The sequence below is a fragment of the Lycium barbarum genome, chromosome 6 (genome assembly GCF_019175385.1).
Source record: "Lycium barbarum isolate Lr01 chromosome 6, ASM1917538v2, whole genome shotgun sequence".
NCBI lineage: Eukaryota > Viridiplantae > Streptophyta > Magnoliopsida > Solanales > Solanaceae > Lycium > Lycium barbarum.
The window spans coordinates 101,075,394-101,091,559 of record NC_083342.1 but is presented as its reverse complement, the minus strand read 5'-3'; the positions used below and the strand labels follow the sequence as shown (position 1 = coordinate 101,091,559).

The following is a 16,166-nucleotide window of genomic DNA, read 5'->3' as shown; positions in this document are numbered from 1 at the left end:
TGAGCTCAAGAAGATGATAAAGAGAGCCTATTTTAATTTAGGAACCAATAATAATTACCTAGGAAAGATTACATATATAAAGATAACAATTCATAGATGAAGTTCGCAGCCTGCTGCTGCTGCTCCCAAAGACTGACTAAACAAGAGCTTTTACTGCTAAACTTAGTCTACTAGGAGGAGACAATTTTAACTATGGCTTGTGCATGAATAGCTGAAAGATTAGACTGGCAAAAGTTTTGCCATGTCTCTTGTTTCTCCTCTTCATTCTGGGTTAACGCCTCGTATACTGAAACCACGATACTTCTAGCTGCTTCTCTTGCCTCGGGGAGTCTATCATTAAGCAAGTTTACAGCAATTTGAACCAACGAAACAAGTCCAAACTCCTTCATTCCATCCAGTTCCATCTTAGAAACACAATGTGATATTGAGATAGCAGCTTTTGCTCTGATTCTCATGTTGGAATGTTTCACATAGGTATGAAGCTTATGAAGCAAAGAAAGAGGAGTCATGGACTCCACCATTGTCTTGAGTGCCTTATCTGCTTCTTCACAAACAAACTTTTTGTCTTGAGATGCTTTCAGTAGTAGCTGCAACATCTGTAAAAACCATATATAATCCAATTAAGCCCAACATTACCAGAATGTTACCAACTTCGATTATTCAGGGAAGGCCGCGTTAAGGGGAGATATACATACCAGATTGTCAAATGCATCAGAATAAGGTGATTCAAATAACTCATCACCAAAGGCTTTGAAGATATCAGCTGAAGCCATGACAGAAGTCTTGCAAAGAGCACTTCTTGGATTTTTCATTGACTTAACTATCACCACTAAGACTTTGTCCCTACAAATTATAAAACCCCAAAAAGTAAATCTCCCATCTCCCATTCCACAAATTTCAATAACTAAATCAGACAAAAACAATTAAAGAGATGAACTTACAGAATTGGAAGTAAGAGGGCAGAGTGAAACAGTGCAAATCGCCTAGTATCATTCAGCGAGCGACAAATTTCCAACCAATCTTTGGATTCCAACCCTCCAACAAGTCCCTGAAATTTACAAAATCCATCAAATGGTTTTTAAGAAGTACAACAACAACATACCCAGTGTAATCCCACAAGTGAATCCGGGGAGGGTAGAATGTACCTGACCTTACCCCTACCTTTGTGGGGTAGAGAGGTTGTTTCCAAAAGATACTCGGCTCAGAGAAATGAAAAGAGAAGAAAATAAGAGAAACGGTTTTAAAAACGTAATTTCAAGAAAAAGTGAAGAACTTAAGGAGGAAATGAAAAGAAAAAAAGTGAGACATACTTGGATTTTGCTATCTGGATCAGCAATGGCTTCAAGATTCTCAGATGGGATGTAATCAACGGTGGCATCTGCGGGTGGCAAAGGGGCCTTGTTTTCGTCATTGACGACGACACAATCAGGTTGTTTTGGATTCTGGCTTACTGCTATGACTACTTTTGCTTGCTTTTTGGGTCTGTCTATTGCCACTGGGAGAGCGTTATCGAGAGATCTGAGTGCCATTTTGAATTTCAGATTGTACAATTTTTCTTGGAATGGTCTTTTGGAGGAGATGAGATGAGAGTGATTTATGAATGGGTTTTGGAGTTTGGGGCATTAGTAAAAGGATAGATTTTTGCAACGGTCAGTTTTGAATTTGAAAAGGGATAACGAATAGCAATAGCAATAGGAAGAAAAGGGAGACTTTTTGCAACGGTCACTTTTTTTTTTTTTTTTTTGTGGGATTTTGTCACAATTGACAAGGAATCCTATATTGACTATCATTTTGAAAAAGTAAAGGGGGAACGTATACTATCCAAGATTTTACTTTTTCTTTTTCTATCATTTTAAGTTTAAATTATATAGTATATCGATACTGTGTGCATATTTTACATTACTTTATATAGTTTCATGTGATAGTAAATTGATTATTATTCTAATAGGTTACCAATTATTATTATTATTAGTATAAGATTACTTATAATCACATTATAGCTGACCTGATTATTAAATATTTCTTACAAAGTCTATACATAAAACTTTTGATCGTACAACTCTCACAGTCCTTACGTCGATAGGAAAACAGTTTTCTGTTGTGTTTTTTTTTTTTTTTTTTATTAATCTTAATGTTGTTCACCCAGGTTATAGTACCTTAGGGTGTTGGGGGATTGACATTTACCCCTACCTTGTATATTATCACCAAACAATAGTACATAGGAGGAGGACTAGAGTTGTTTTGAGGTTCCCATATAGGTTAAAAGTTTATTAAGTAAAATCGATCGATCGGACACAGTTTAATGCTATTAAACATATTTAAGAATGTGAATATTTTGCTTAAAGAATAAAAAACAATCAGGAAATATAAGAAAGACGAACGTGCCCAATGTGTAGGTAGATTGAAATTCCGGAGAGGCAAAATTAACATTGAAGCTCTCTGTCACTTGCTGTTTTAGAATAACCATTTTTATTTCATACAACAAAAATACACTACTATCAAGTATTTCAACACAGCACAATTGCTTTTAGTTGTTCTGAGTAGCGCACAAACGCTAGACAAATTGGTTAAAGTAGAAGATGAGCAGAGACAAATCTAGAATTTTAAGCCAGTAAATGTAGGTTCAATGCACCTATTACCTCTTTGTAACTTTAGGAAGATTCATCTCCTTTTTTTTGTTTTAGACAACCATGGTAAGAGCTGAAGATTGAGTAAGATTTCCATATCGGTTAGCCTGAGAAGGGCCAATTAACTTCACTCCTTCATTCTTCTATTCCAGTGGGAGGAAAAAGATTTTTCAAGTCTCCGAACTGAATCTACTTCCTCAGCTGAATTTCTAAATGGACATGAAGGCCCGTATGTCTCTGCTAGGCACAATGTGGAATGGCTGATGGTGGACCTTTGTGGATATTTATCAAAGTCGAGAGTAAAGTTACATGAAAAAGCCATCGAATGACAAATCACTTTCACGTTTGGTTAAAAGAACATTTCTTCATTTCTTTTTGTGTCCCGAGTGGCGAATTCATAATTTGTGGCGCCCTGTACATCACAGGCTTCTTGCTACATCACCCACCGCGGGAGTTTTTGCAGTTTCAGAGCACGGGTTCTGTTCATAGGCTTGCACAGCTGTAGCCTTTAAGCTGGATAAAACACATTATAGTACGCAAGCAAAGATACAAGCATCCAAGTTTCTTCAAAGACTGATACCAGTATAACATGTCAAGCATCATTTAACATAGTCAAAACACCTTAATATACTAAGAATCAATGTCAGGCTAAACTTAACAAGATTCCCTCACTGAATATACAGTGGTTATAACTTCAAAAGATTAACCTCACAGCCATTAAGCTTGAGAAATGCCAAAGTGTAGAAGTAGTTAAACTACTAGAGATACAGGACTGGTTTTGAGAGTGAGCGACTTTGATTTCCAGTTCAGCAATGGGTTTAGAGTTTCAGCAGAGAGAACAACAAAACATTGCTCTACCATGACTGTTCAATTGCGAGCACTGTGAGGCATCTAACACCATTATGTGAGGCTGATTCTCTACAGAATATTCAACTGACTCCCCTTAGAAGACATTTAAAAATGTAGTTATATATCATGCGTAAGCGAGTGTGTGTGTGTGTAGCAGAGTGGAAGAACAGAAAGCATGACGAAAGAAACATTTAATGGGGCAATTGTTTGACCAATAAATAAGAAATAAAAGATCAGACCTTGAATTATGAAACCGAAAAATTCTTTATTGTGACAAAGTACATATTTCAACATTATAAAGATCTTGAAGCATGCTGCGATTTTGCTATTTCTCTCAATATAGCACCCACAATTGCAGCCTGCTCAAGGCATTCAGCCTTGTGTAATGCATCTAAAAGAATAACACAAGTTTTGGTATATATATTACATCCTCGTAATCTTGTTTCTTCAAATAGCTCATATGCCTCCACTGCCCTGTTTGCGATGCTTAGCCCCTCTATCATAGTGTTGTAACAAGCAGAATCTGGTTTACCTCCCTTGGCTTGAAATTTCTGAAAGAGTTTATCAGCCTCTGATACATTTCCAGCCTTTGCAAGCCCTGCGATCATGGTCGTATAGGTGATCATATTGGGCTTTAGCCCTTCTTTCTGCATCTCTTGCCAAAATACAAATGCTTTATTGAATTTTCTTACTCTACAGAGACCATTAATGATAATGCTATAAGTAAAAGTATTTGGAGTGCACTTTAACTCCTTCATCGACTTGAAGGAAACAAGGGCTTCATCTATTTCTTCAGCCTTCACTAGTGCATCAAGCAAACAATTCCATGTGTATACATTTGGTGACAAGCCTTTTTGCATTAATTCTTCCATAATTAGATATGCTTCGTCTATTCTACCCACTTTACCAAATCCGTCTACAAGACTACTGTATATAACCACATTTAATGGAACACCTTTAGATTTTGCTTCTTCAAAAAGCATGTAAGCTTCATCAAGTCTGTCAATCTTAGCAAGTCCATCAATGACAGAGCCATATGTTACTACAGTTAGCTCAAGACCTTTTACTTTCATCTCCTCCAGCAGCTGATAAGCTTTATTCACTTTACCTGATTTGCAGAATCCATCTATAACAGTATTATAAGCAAAAGTATCCAGCACGTACCCCTGTTCCTTCATTGCATAGAACAGCTCATATGTTTCACGAGCACAGCCGGCTTTTATGAGGCCATGGATTAGTATGGAATAGCTCCTGACATCTGGAGTGAATCCCCAAGTCTTGATGTCCTCAAACAGAGACCTACCTTTCTCTGTTTCACCAGCTTTGAAAACACAATCCATATAAGTATTAAGGAGGGTAAGGTCAGGAGAAGTTCCTCGCCGCACCATCTCCTTGTAAATTTTGTGGCCATCTTCTTTTCTCCCACACTTGAAAAAGTTCCTGATGAGAGATGTATAGACAATGGCAGTAGGGCTAAGATCAAAATCCAACATTTGTTCATAGAGTCTGTATGCATCATCGACTCTCCCTTGCCTACCCAGGCCATCTATCAGAGAACAAAATGTGAATTCATTTGGTCTACAAACTTTATGATCCATAGCTTCAAAGATAGAACATGCTTCATCAAGTTGCTGAGCCTTGCATAGACGATCAATCATTATATTCACAGTCAATACATTAGGAAACAAGCCAACTGCCTTCATGGTGTCACGAATTTCTATAGCAACATCAAGCTTCCGTGCCCTGCAGAGCATGTCTATGAGAATATTATAGGTTGAAAGATTAGGTGCAGCATCTTTCCTCATCTCCTGAAATATCCTTAATGCCTCGTCTACTCTTTGTTTCTTCCCAAGGCAAGTAAGAAGACTATTATACGCAATCACACTCGGTATGGACCCTTTTTGTCTTTGTCTCTCAAGCAAACTATATGCTTCATCAAATTTTCCAGCAGATCCATAACCCATGATCATGGTATTATAAGCATATGCACATGGAACAGTCCTGTGGAACTCGAACTGCTCAAACAAGTCTACAGCTTCATTCAATCTATTAGCTTTGCAAAGAACCCCAATCATACTGGTATATGTCACATCATCAGGCAAAATACCATGCGCCTTCAACTCATGAAAGAATTTCCAGGCCATATCAACTTTACCAGCCTTACCAAAACAGTCAATGCAAACATTATAGAGGACAATATCTGCATCAAAAGCATTGCTTTTCATCTCATCCAACAAGGACAAAGCAGCATCAACTCTGTCCTCCCTAGCAAAAGCTCGAATTACTGTCGTGAATAAATGTACATTTACTTCATATCCTAATTCCTGCATCTGATGAAAAAGCGTGAGCATGAGATCAGGTTCTTGTCTAGCAGACAGCGCACCTATTACAGTTGTATATGCAGAAAATGCAGGGCGAATCTTAAACTTTCTCATGGTTTGAATTAGATCAAACGCTTCTTTAACTTTTTGCTTCTTTACACAGCCTGCAACCAACTCAATCGATACAGTGTTAGATGGGCCAAATCCAGCGAGACTAATTTCTTCCAAAATCTGTTCCAGATATTCGAAATTTCTAGTCCTGGCCATTACCATGAGAAGTGAATTATATGCTTCAGGGCAATGTGCTTGACGAGTTGTCTTCTCAGCCCATCGGAAGTAGTTTAATGCTGCGTTGACATCCTCTAGCCGCCTTAATACTCCGGTGACCAATTCAGTGCTAGGATTTTCATCACATTTGGATAAAGCAATCTCCATGGAAGGTCCCCAAGGACCACTCTGCAAGATCTTGCAAACATTACCCACTGCTTGTCTTACACCCTCCAATTTGCTTGAAAAAGCCTCGTTCCACCCATGCGCATTATCTACTCCATTCTGCACGTTCTCCAATCGGCCTGAAAATTCGGGGTTCCTCTCTGGAATGAAGGAACTGACAGGTCTATCCAAGTTGGAATCTCCATTATTGGAAACTGAGTACCTCTTGCAATAAGCAAATACAGGGGTGCATTTTAAGTTGTACTGAGATCGCAATCCTAAAGCAGAACATAAAAAGAGTAAGCAACTACGATACAGTGCTGCAACGAAAGAAAAGGAGACTACAAGGAAATAAAATACTCCTGGCTTCCAGAAAGATCAGTACCTCTATTGGCAAAGCATTTAGACCAAGGCATCCCCCTCCCCCCTCACTGTGTAATTTGTTTCTTCTTTCCCAAAGTTCTTTAAGTAAATTTCAACAAAAAAAGTATCCTCAAAGCCTAATCAATAACCATTGCCTAGGTACTTAAACAGCAACAACAACAATTACGCGCAATCCTGAACTAGTTGAGGTTGTCTATATAAATCCTCAATAACCATTCCGCTCAATTGGACCTGCTTCATCCTAATATTCAATAATTTGTTTTTGCTACGTTTTTCAGAATGGAGTTTATAGGAAGATCAGTAGAACAGCTAGGAATCAGCACTGTGCCTCCTACTGCTATGTGCTAAAAATTGCTTAAGATAGATCAATCCCAACTATTGCATCATGTAGGTATTTGAAGACCAATTTTGTAGCTGAGCTATACACATAAATATCAGAATATGCAGTTTTACAGCAAGGGAAACAATGCATCACAGATAATGGAAGGTGATAAGCAACACAAGGCAAGAAATTCTTCCAATTTTTCCAGTTCTCCAAGGAAAAGGCAGCCAAATAATTAGGGAACATTTGACTTGTTTAAAAATAAAATTGGGGTACCTCTGTTAATAAATTGTAACCTCATACTAGCACGTTCCAGCTGCGGCTATGTCATTATTCTCCTGCAAGCATCTCAACCTGTCAAGTAGACAAATCGAGAAGTCGAGACCTACAGTAGAAAGGAAAAGATTAGTTCAACCTGAAACAAACAAATGAATAGAACATAGAATACTAGGTACCAGACAACAAATAGGCTGCAAATACAATCTATTTTTGGTAAGTAATTATTCAAATTATCTTACAACAGTCCTGCAGAAGTATTTCAAGATAGACCACAATTAAAATTTTGACATAAAAGACCAATTCTTTATGTTCTGGCTTTCAAAGTTCAAAACTTTACTAGTTCAAATGGAGAATTTAACGCAAAGCAATGAAATATAAGAACTAAATGGCAACTAAATTTGAAATAAAAGACCAATCTATAATATGGCTTGCAAAGTTAAGCTTTCTTGGTCAACTAGAAAATCCTACAATACAAAGAAAAACCATAACCGGGCTGCAACCAATTTCATGAAATAAGGAAAATCAGATAAAACAAAGGAAGAAGAAAAAAATAAACAAGAATTGGAGAAGAAAGACTGGGACTTGCATTTTTGTAAGTAAATCATATACCTCTGATTGATTGCTCAAATACTTTCCAAAAAATGGAATAGCACGGAGATTTGGATGGACAAATTTAATACCCCCAAGAACTAAAAATGGACCCTAAAGTTATTTCAGAAAGGGTTTAAGCAGTGTTAGGGTTTATGCTCTAAGAAGTTACATGTGAGGAGTTTTTCACTTCAAAAACTAGTTGAGAGTGATTAGTACAAGATCCTGGCTAAACATAGGGTTCTTTCATGTTCAATCTATTCAGATTTCAGGGGTGATGAAGTAAAGTCCATAATGTATTATTTCATTACCGAGAAAAATAACATGGTCAATACATTTCATTTTTTGTTATGTGGTTCTACTACTTAAATATTTATTTCTTATTTAGAATATTTAATAGAGTAGGACAATTTTTTTAAATATCTAATCGAATCAACTTTTCAAATTTTGGTGTTTTGGTTGAGTATATTTTGGGGTAAAATTATTTCACGAGTGGGTTTAACCACTGGATCGACATCCCTGCTTCAGCCCATTCTCACTGTTGAAGGGCATTTTTGTCATTTTAGGTTCTATGTCCTGTTCTTATTTCAATACACGTGTTCTTATACGTGGCTTTCAGCCAAACGCCCTATGTGCTCATCTGAAAAATCTCATGAGAAAATACTCAAAATAACTGAACGTTTGATTAAAATTTTAACTACACACCTAATCTTTGCGAGGGTCCTATTATTCCTGGATAAATTTTTTCAGTATCAAAATGCCCGTTTTTTTGCTGATGTGGCAGTCCAATATGACAACTCTCAATTATTAATAGGCGTTTGTCCACACGCACCTGGCCAACGTGACACATCTTTAATTTCCCTCCATTTTTTATTAATTTCTCCCCTTCCTCCATCCATCTACTCTTCTTCTTCAAAAAAAAAAAAAAAAAAAAAATCTCTCAATTTTCCATACTCCGTTTTCAATATGAGGATCTGAAAATCCATACCTAATTCTCCTTCATCCTCATCAACATCATCATCATCTTCATTAGGAATTGAAAAAAACAAAATCACACCAAATCAGCTCAAAGAATCTCCAAACAAGCAACTTCCAATCAAAATTTCTAAGTTGTGTTTGGGAGTTGATATCGTAGTCTATAAAAATTGGTACTTTTAATTTTATATTCCATAATTGCCGCAGTTGGTACTAAAAAAAAAAAGGAGAAAAAGGAATTTATTTCCCTTCATCTTTGTTTTTTCGTTGGATTTGTAAGAATTTATATGGGTATGTGAAAAAGTGAACAAATTTTTTTATTTTTTTTAATAAGATGAATCAAGAAATTATGTGGGCGTGGGACCTTGGGCTTCATGGTGAAGAAAGAAGGTGTTGGAGATGAAAATGGTGATAAGGAAGGTTTATTAATGGTTGAACGAAGCAAGAGAGTAAAGAGAAAGCTCTAGGGAGTGAAGTAGCCATTGAGGGCTGGAGAAAAAAAAAAAAAAAAAACTCTCACCTGTTGGATAATTAGCACTTAGCAGGCTTTCATTGAAATGTTGAATAAAATTAATCAAACTTTTGAGCAAGTATATGATGACAAAGAGGCTAGATAATGTGAATTATATAGAGTGATGCAAGCAGATAAATCGGAACACTTTTGAAACTAAATTAATTTTTGATATGTTTTCAATAGATTGTATGCTTTTTTAGGGTGTTTAATGGCTTTGAAATTTCATGGATTTCTGAAAGTTTTGAATAAAACAGTTTTCACATTATTTCATATATTTGGCACAGCTTGTACCATGTTACTTCATCTTTTGCCGAAGCTACCTTAAGATCATATTTCTGTAGCTTTATATGTTTTAGAATGCTGATTTTCACAACTATATCTTGGTGTTGTGAGAGATGACTTTCCGCTTTACCAACACGTGTTACTATTTTTTTTGGTTTCTTGAAACTGCATTTTTCTCTGTACGTTCTCTGGCACTTTTACCATTTCACAAAGGCAAACAAGGAGACTGTTAAGATCCAGAGCGTGGTTGCTCTGGTGGGTCAAATGCACAGCTAAAGGACCTAATGGAAGCCCATATGGTAAGTAGCCGTAGATTTTCATATGTGCTTGCATGTGCCGGCACAAATGCTCAATTAATGAGCTGAAGTTTTATTTTATGGGATAAACTTAGCCTGACAAGTTGTTCTTTCATTTATAATTTTCTCAATTGTGTATCCAAGTGCTATAAGATATTATTAACCGGGGTGGTGTAGTTAAATTGATTTACTTCATTGATTGATTTATAACACTTCACTTCACCTAAATTTTCCTTGCCTTAAGATTGTGACTGTTTGTGGCTTATATGGGTTCGGCAGGTTAGTTTTTAATTCTCACTCATAGGAGCTTGAACTTGCTATGAGAATGTGAATATTGGCATTTGGTGTTTGTTTCCTTCATTGATTAAAACTTCACTATCAAGTAGAACTTCAACTTCATATGTAACAAAACTTTTGTATTTTAAGAAAGCCACCAACAAAATGACTTCTTGATTTTCTAGCCATGCTTTTTTCTCTTTTTTATTTTATTTTATTTGTTCCATGTTTTTTCTGTGTTCCTTTTCTGTATAATCGGATTGTGATGATTTAATTATCTATTCTAGTGCTTCACTTTATTTTCCTAGCTTCGACCTCAAGAAAATTAAAAATAAAATAAGTGAAACTACTTAACCAGTGATTTGATCTCACAAGTGAGAATTGTTTCAGCAGAGTTTAAGTTCATTATTACTGTTTATGCTTCATTTTTCCTGATGACAGAAACTTGGAAACACAAAGATGTCGTGTTGCCTGATTTTTGTATTTTCAAGTTCCAATCGTAGCATATGATGTTCTGAGAAGGTATGAGATTTTTCTAATGTTAATCTTTCACTTTAAATGCCTAGAATTTATATCTTGGTCTCAATTGAAGAGGGTATAATTTATTCTTCTAGGAGGACCCCTATTTCTTCCTATGTATTTAGATTTTAAAAACTCCTTCTATTATAATTTACCCTTAGTTCAATATGACATAATTGGTAGAAATGTTATTTTTTAAAAAGGAACTGCTACATTGTTTCGGGTGCAAAATCTGATTATTCATGAATGGCTTCATCGTGGTCATTTATGGAATAGCAGCAGTTTGGGGACTGCATCAATCTATCATGTTTTGCATATATGAAGCTAATTTGACGGTTAATACAGATAGCTTCAGAACAGTTAAATGTTGTTGTTAGGATCTTTCCTTTTTAAGCAAAAAGATTTTTTTTCTCCTGTCTATTTGAAACATTGCCTTATGAGAAGGGATCTCACCATAAGTGGTCATCTTACATATGTTGAAATGATGACAATCTATGTGCTTTAACTTTTCTAGCGAGTAATTCTATTTTAATTTCTTTGATTGACCCTTTTGTGATTTTAGAGCTTTGAACAAGTCTAACCAATTTTTTTTTTTTCGTGTGTGAATATTTGAAGGCAGATTGACCAGGATTATGTATGGAATTGTTGCTCGGCAACTCCAGCAATGGCAAAGGAGAAATGAATGGAACAAATGGATAGAATATTAGCTGCAAAAGAGGACTTGTCCATGCTGCCATTAGATGTTTCTAATTGGTGACACAATTTTCATACCTAAAAAGAGTTTTCCTACTTTGGCAGTGGCTAAATTGTAAGTTTTTTACCTTTAAGTTGTCACAATTTGGTCATTGCACTTCACATCACACGTGGCTTGCAATTACCAATCTAAAAGTCTATTCGTGTGTTTCGTATTCCCCTTCCTCTAGTATTAATAGTTCAAGATTCACGCTTTATCAATACCTTCTTTCTGTTTAGTTTTTTTTTTTTTATAGTTTTTGCTAAAAATATTTTTGATGGGGTTGTTTTAGAAGCAACAAAATTAAGGTTCAAAAATATAAAAAATATAAAAGAAGAGGAGTGGGGATATATATATATATATATATATATATATATATATATATATATATTCTTTAATTTATGAGTTTTGCTTATGTTATGGGTTTTGTGTTTGATAATTATGCATTTTTAAGTCATGAAGTTGTAAAAAGTGGTGGCTTTTCCTTAAAAAATGAGCAAACCTCTGCCTATTTCATGCGTCTGAATTTGCTTTTGAGTTTTCATTTGGGATTCTATGATTGTTAGACTCGAAGATTACGTGTTTGGGATTTGGATTCTGATTTACCCCTATTATGAATTCGAAATAAGCAATTTGTGTCACTTCAACCGCAAATTTTTTATTACTTTGATTTCTAAACAATGGTGGCATCATTTTGTTATCAGGGCTCATCATTTTTTGTTACTATCATCTCCTTGCAAGATTCTTATCCTCACCTTTGGCCTTTTGTTTTCCAGCAAACTTTTGAAGCACAGTAAAGCACAAACAACTATCTTATTGCCACAACACTGTCTTTTTGAAAATCTGGATTAAAAAAAGACGAGCATATGCGACGCCTCACGCTTTGAAAAAGTACGCGACACAACTAACTCAACTGCACTACTACTACACTTTCTACATCCATCACTTAAACACTTCCGCTAATTTTAACTACAAATTTCAACAAGTATTTTGTCAACCATAGCGTAACACAGCTGCAAGATGACTGCTACCAACAAAATAGCAGATTGCATTACTTTTTAGCTTTTTGCTAGTACCAGCTTCTGTAAATATATAATATACATGATATGCATATATATATGCATAGACATTGCAATTATCAATGTAATAGACAAACAACTGTCACACCCCATTTTAACCGGGTTGATTTAGAAGTATGACATATTGGTGATTCCTATTTATTTTGTTTTGAGGAGTCGCCACCTAATTAATTTAACGGTGAATTAGGACACCTAAATATTAACTAAGGTAAAGTTAAAACTAAACCTCCATTAATAGTCTGCTTAACCAGTGTGATTCTAGGTAAGGGCTCTATATTATCCTAAAGGGAAGGGGTTAGGCATCCTTTAGAATCCGTTAACTTACGGTTATCCGACCAAACTTAGGTTAATTAATTAAGGTTAAATATAAAATAATAGATTGTTAAAGACTTCTAAGATTTTTTTTTTTTTTTTTTTTGTATGTTTATATATTTTTTTTTTAAAAAAAGAATAGGAACAGTTGGAAAACATACACTTAGAAGTAGCGTTAAGCTAACTGATTTGAAAAACTATTTGATGGCTAAGCGATAGAAATTAATAGAAAAAAATTTAAACTTTTGTCCAGCTAAGTTCCTGACACCTTAATTAGATAGAAAATTATTATGAAAGATAAAAAATCTGATTCTAATTTGCATTGACAGGCAGTTTTAAAACTGGTTTGACTCAAAGCCCTAAAATTAATTGTGAAACAAAAATAGACTTCAACCTTACGAATGAACTGAATCCTGTAGTTCTTTTATCACGTCAATTCTAAAAAGTTATAAGAAATCTCATTTATCTTTGCACTTAACAACAACTTATTTTCAAGGAAAAAAAAACTTTAAAGACGAATTCAAATCATTATAAATATCTTCAGCTTCCCTTTGAGAAATATATAGCTGATTTTGAAGCTTTTAGAGTCATAAAAAATAGTAGTTGAACCATTCAGGAGGTGAGCTCAACTAAGGGTCGAAACTAATATTATTTCTCAAGATTTTATAAAACTGATATCCCCATTTCCCTTCTAATAGCTAAAATATTCTAACTTCTAAGGCTGGTAGTTTTAAATAAGTAAGATATAGAAAAACCGAGACCTTTAATCATAAGAGAAAATTAAACAATGCAGTAGTTATTCTCCCCTTCCTCCCTCTTTTCTTGCCTTCATTCAGACCATATCCAGGAGAGGAAGAAGAGTGAATTAAGAAGCAACTGAAAGTCCCGGGTTTCCTCTTTGTTTCTGTTCAAACTTGTTCGAGGGAGCGAGAAAACTAAATGAGATGGAGATGCACATTGAGGTCTAGCGGCGGCATAGTCTCAAAATGAGACTGCTCAGACAGTGAGTCTTTATGAAGACTCCATTTCGCTCCGAAGTGTACATGTAAAGAAGAGGAGATAAAGATTAGTGGGGCAACATATATTATCATTATAGTAGAATAAAGGTATACACAGCGGTGGAAAAATTGCGTTCCAGACTCAACATCAACAGACGAGCCAATATATGCAGCATTTCATGCATTAACTAGACTATTAAGAGAATGCATTTAAACTTGGATTAAAGGTGAAAGAGCATGTAAAAGAAATTTCCTGAAAGGTAGGATTACTTAAACAACCATTATCGATCATTTCTAGCATATTAAAATCTAGTATGCAAAGAAGCGGAAAAGCCAAATCAACTCTTTATAAAACAGGTCCGCATACTAGTTCTAACAATAATCCTCCTTGTTCATATTTGCATTAAATTAAAACTCATAGGCGAGATATCGAGAAACTAGCATAACACATGAAAAATATACAAACTGAGTGGCAATCAACTTACATTTATCAAATTTATCCTTGGCATGGTTTAACCCAATTCAAATCGTGAAGCGCACATTAAGATGAATTTTAAAAGTTACAGGAGGCGGCATACATGCGTACATTACAGAGGCAAAAACAGAGGGAGTATCGAATTCGAAATGATCTCAAGGATGCATAGATGAAGTCAAGACTTGCACATGATATCAGGAAATCAGTTATGCTCTTTGAAAGGCAAAGGTTTTAAATAATCCTAGTGATCAGATGATTCCTTTTCAATGAGTTTAAGATTTAGATCCCATCTTTGTTAAGCTTTGCTCTTCCTTTTAATACTCAGCAACCAAAACAACAAGCCATAACAATGAATTTATCAAGCAGCAACAGATCAGTCCAAAATTTAAAGAGACTTAGGATTTAGAGTCATTTTTACTACTGTTTTAAAGCCTACCAGCAGCAGCTGACTGGAAAAGAGAGAATCTTGATATGTCATTTCTAGCTTATGCAACATGATGTGGGAAATACAAACAGGGCTAACAATAATCCATAGATGAAATCATTCCTAGAAGTTCTATTTGGTTCAAAAATGAGTTTTCTGATATAAAAAAAAGTACTGGAACTACTGGTTTTGTTGAAATATGTTGAACAAGATATTTACACTTAAGAGATGTATACATTTATTTATTCACCATGATTCCCATTCTGTTTCAAGGCTCAAGGAAAATAAATGGCTTAAAAGAAGAACCTATCATTTATACGCAGATCACATTTCAGACCATTACAACCACAATTCGACTCTGCCGAACCTTCTACAAACAAATTTGGACTTTCCAAATAAGAAGTCATGATTTAGACTGGACTTCACTCGACATATGCACACTTAAAATAACAACATCATTAACATACAAAACAGCTCATTTAGTCAGATCTAAATTTATGAAAGAATTGTTAACTGAATGCGAACTTACCATGTTCTTCAAAATAGGACAACTTAATCATGTGTAATCTAGTAACATGGTTTCAAGATTGTCATTATCAGTTAATACGTGGTACACATAAAACCCATCGAACCTATTTGACTCAGAATTTTAAGCAGTAAGTATGCTAATCGCTGAACTAAGCATATGAATATAGATTAACACTTAACATGGGTATCTAATTAGACATATAAACAGGTTTGATGCCTAATCTAAATCAGCTACCAATTGAACAACATGATTAACACACTAAACGAACATGAATTTACACTGAGTAGGATTAAGCTGAGATTAACCAATTTTGCAGAAAATAGTTCAAGTAAACCCCAAACAAAAAAAATGAATTTCAAGGAAGAGAGGGAAATTACCTTCTTCGGGTGCAGCGAAGTGAGGCGAAGGTTTCGATATCCACTCGAACACTTTGAAATTCGAACTTGCGTATGCTTGGATTAAAAGCTACCCAGAGGCAAGCAGAAAAAATAGAAAATTGATTTAATGTTTTTGGTTCGACCTTTCGAATTTCTTACGACTACTGAAAACTTGATATATATATCTATATTCGGAGAATTTTGGGGTTTCAAGATCTTTAATCTTCAGGGGATTTCTACGGCTAAAAGGAAACAGGTTCTTGGAGGAATTTTATGAATCGAACAAAGATCCTCTGTTCTTGATGAATTTCACCAATCCAAAAAATCCCCCCCTTTCTAATGGATGATGAAAACACATTTATAGACTGATTTTTGGTTCGAGTTTCAGAGGAGAGGGAACAAAGGAGAGTGGAGCGCAGAGGCGTGGGTGGAAATGTCAGAAAGCGTGAGATGGAGCGAAGGGAGTGGGGTGTCAGACGAAGGTGGGTGGAGACAAGATGAAGTGGCGAGGACAGCGGCGTGGGTGGTGTCAGAGGTATAGTGGGAGTGGCGTCAGACGCGTGGTGTAGTGGAGT

General features: G+C 35.5%; 2 protein-coding genes and 1 long non-coding RNA gene across 3 annotated transcripts; 1 reads left to right on the top strand and 2 right to left on the bottom strand.

The window, feature by feature from the left end:
• Nucleotides 1-14: 14 nt before the first annotated feature.
• On the bottom strand, nucleotides 15-1,783 carry LOC132645057 (uncharacterized). The gene is made up of 4 exons (XM_060361815.1): nucleotides 1,311-1,783; nucleotides 942-1,048; nucleotides 696-843; nucleotides 15-596 (listed from the first exon to the last, which is right to left on the bottom strand). The coding sequence occupies exons 1-4, from the start codon at nucleotides 1,527-1,529 to the stop codon at nucleotides 171-173; spliced, it is 900 nt and encodes a 299-aa protein (XP_060217798.1). The 5' UTR covers nucleotides 1,530-1,783; the 3' UTR covers nucleotides 15-170.
• Nucleotides 1,784-3,695: 1,912 nt separating this feature from the next.
• LOC132645055 (pentatricopeptide repeat-containing protein At3g06920) lies at nucleotides 3,696-8,222 on the bottom strand. The gene is made up of 3 exons (XM_060361810.1): nucleotides 7,824-8,222; nucleotides 7,212-7,320; nucleotides 3,696-6,507 (listed from the first exon to the last, which is right to left on the bottom strand). The coding sequence occupies exons 2-3, from the start codon at nucleotides 7,234-7,236 to the stop codon at nucleotides 3,770-3,772; spliced, it is 2,763 nt and encodes a 920-aa protein (XP_060217793.1). The 5' UTR covers nucleotides 7,237-7,320; nucleotides 7,824-8,222; the 3' UTR covers nucleotides 3,696-3,769.
• Nucleotides 8,223-8,548: 326 nt separating this feature from the next.
• Nucleotides 8,549-11,620, top strand: LOC132645054 (uncharacterized). Its single transcript, XR_009583981.1, has 2 exons — nucleotides 8,549-10,667; nucleotides 11,280-11,620. It is a non-coding gene; the product is annotated as an uncharacterized LOC132645054 (long non-coding RNA).
• Nucleotides 11,621-16,166: the final 4,546 nt, after the last annotated feature.

What these genes read in the sequence shown, in the direction of transcription:
- LOC132645055 (XM_060361810.1), bottom strand. Translation starts at nt 7,236, where the DNA reads ATGAGGTTACAATTTATTAACAGAG. An exon ending in GTTACAATTTATTAACAGAG is followed by an intron (nt 6,508 to 7,211) that starts GTACCCCAATTT and finishes GTTCTGCTTTAG; the next exon opens with GATTGCGATCTCAGTACAAC.
- LOC132645057 (XM_060361815.1), bottom strand. Translation starts at nt 1,529, where the DNA reads ATGGCACTCAGATCTCTCGATAACGCTCTCCCAGTGGCAATAGACAGA. An exon ending in GCCCTCTTACTTCCAATTCT is followed by an intron (nt 844 to 941) that starts GTAAGTTCATCT and finishes TATAATTTGTAG; the next exon opens with GGACAAAGTCTTAGTGGTGA. An exon ending in CTGATGCATTTGACAATCTG is followed by an intron (nt 597 to 695) that starts GTATGTATATCT and finishes TGGTTTTTACAG; the next exon opens with ATGTTGCAGCTACTACTGAA.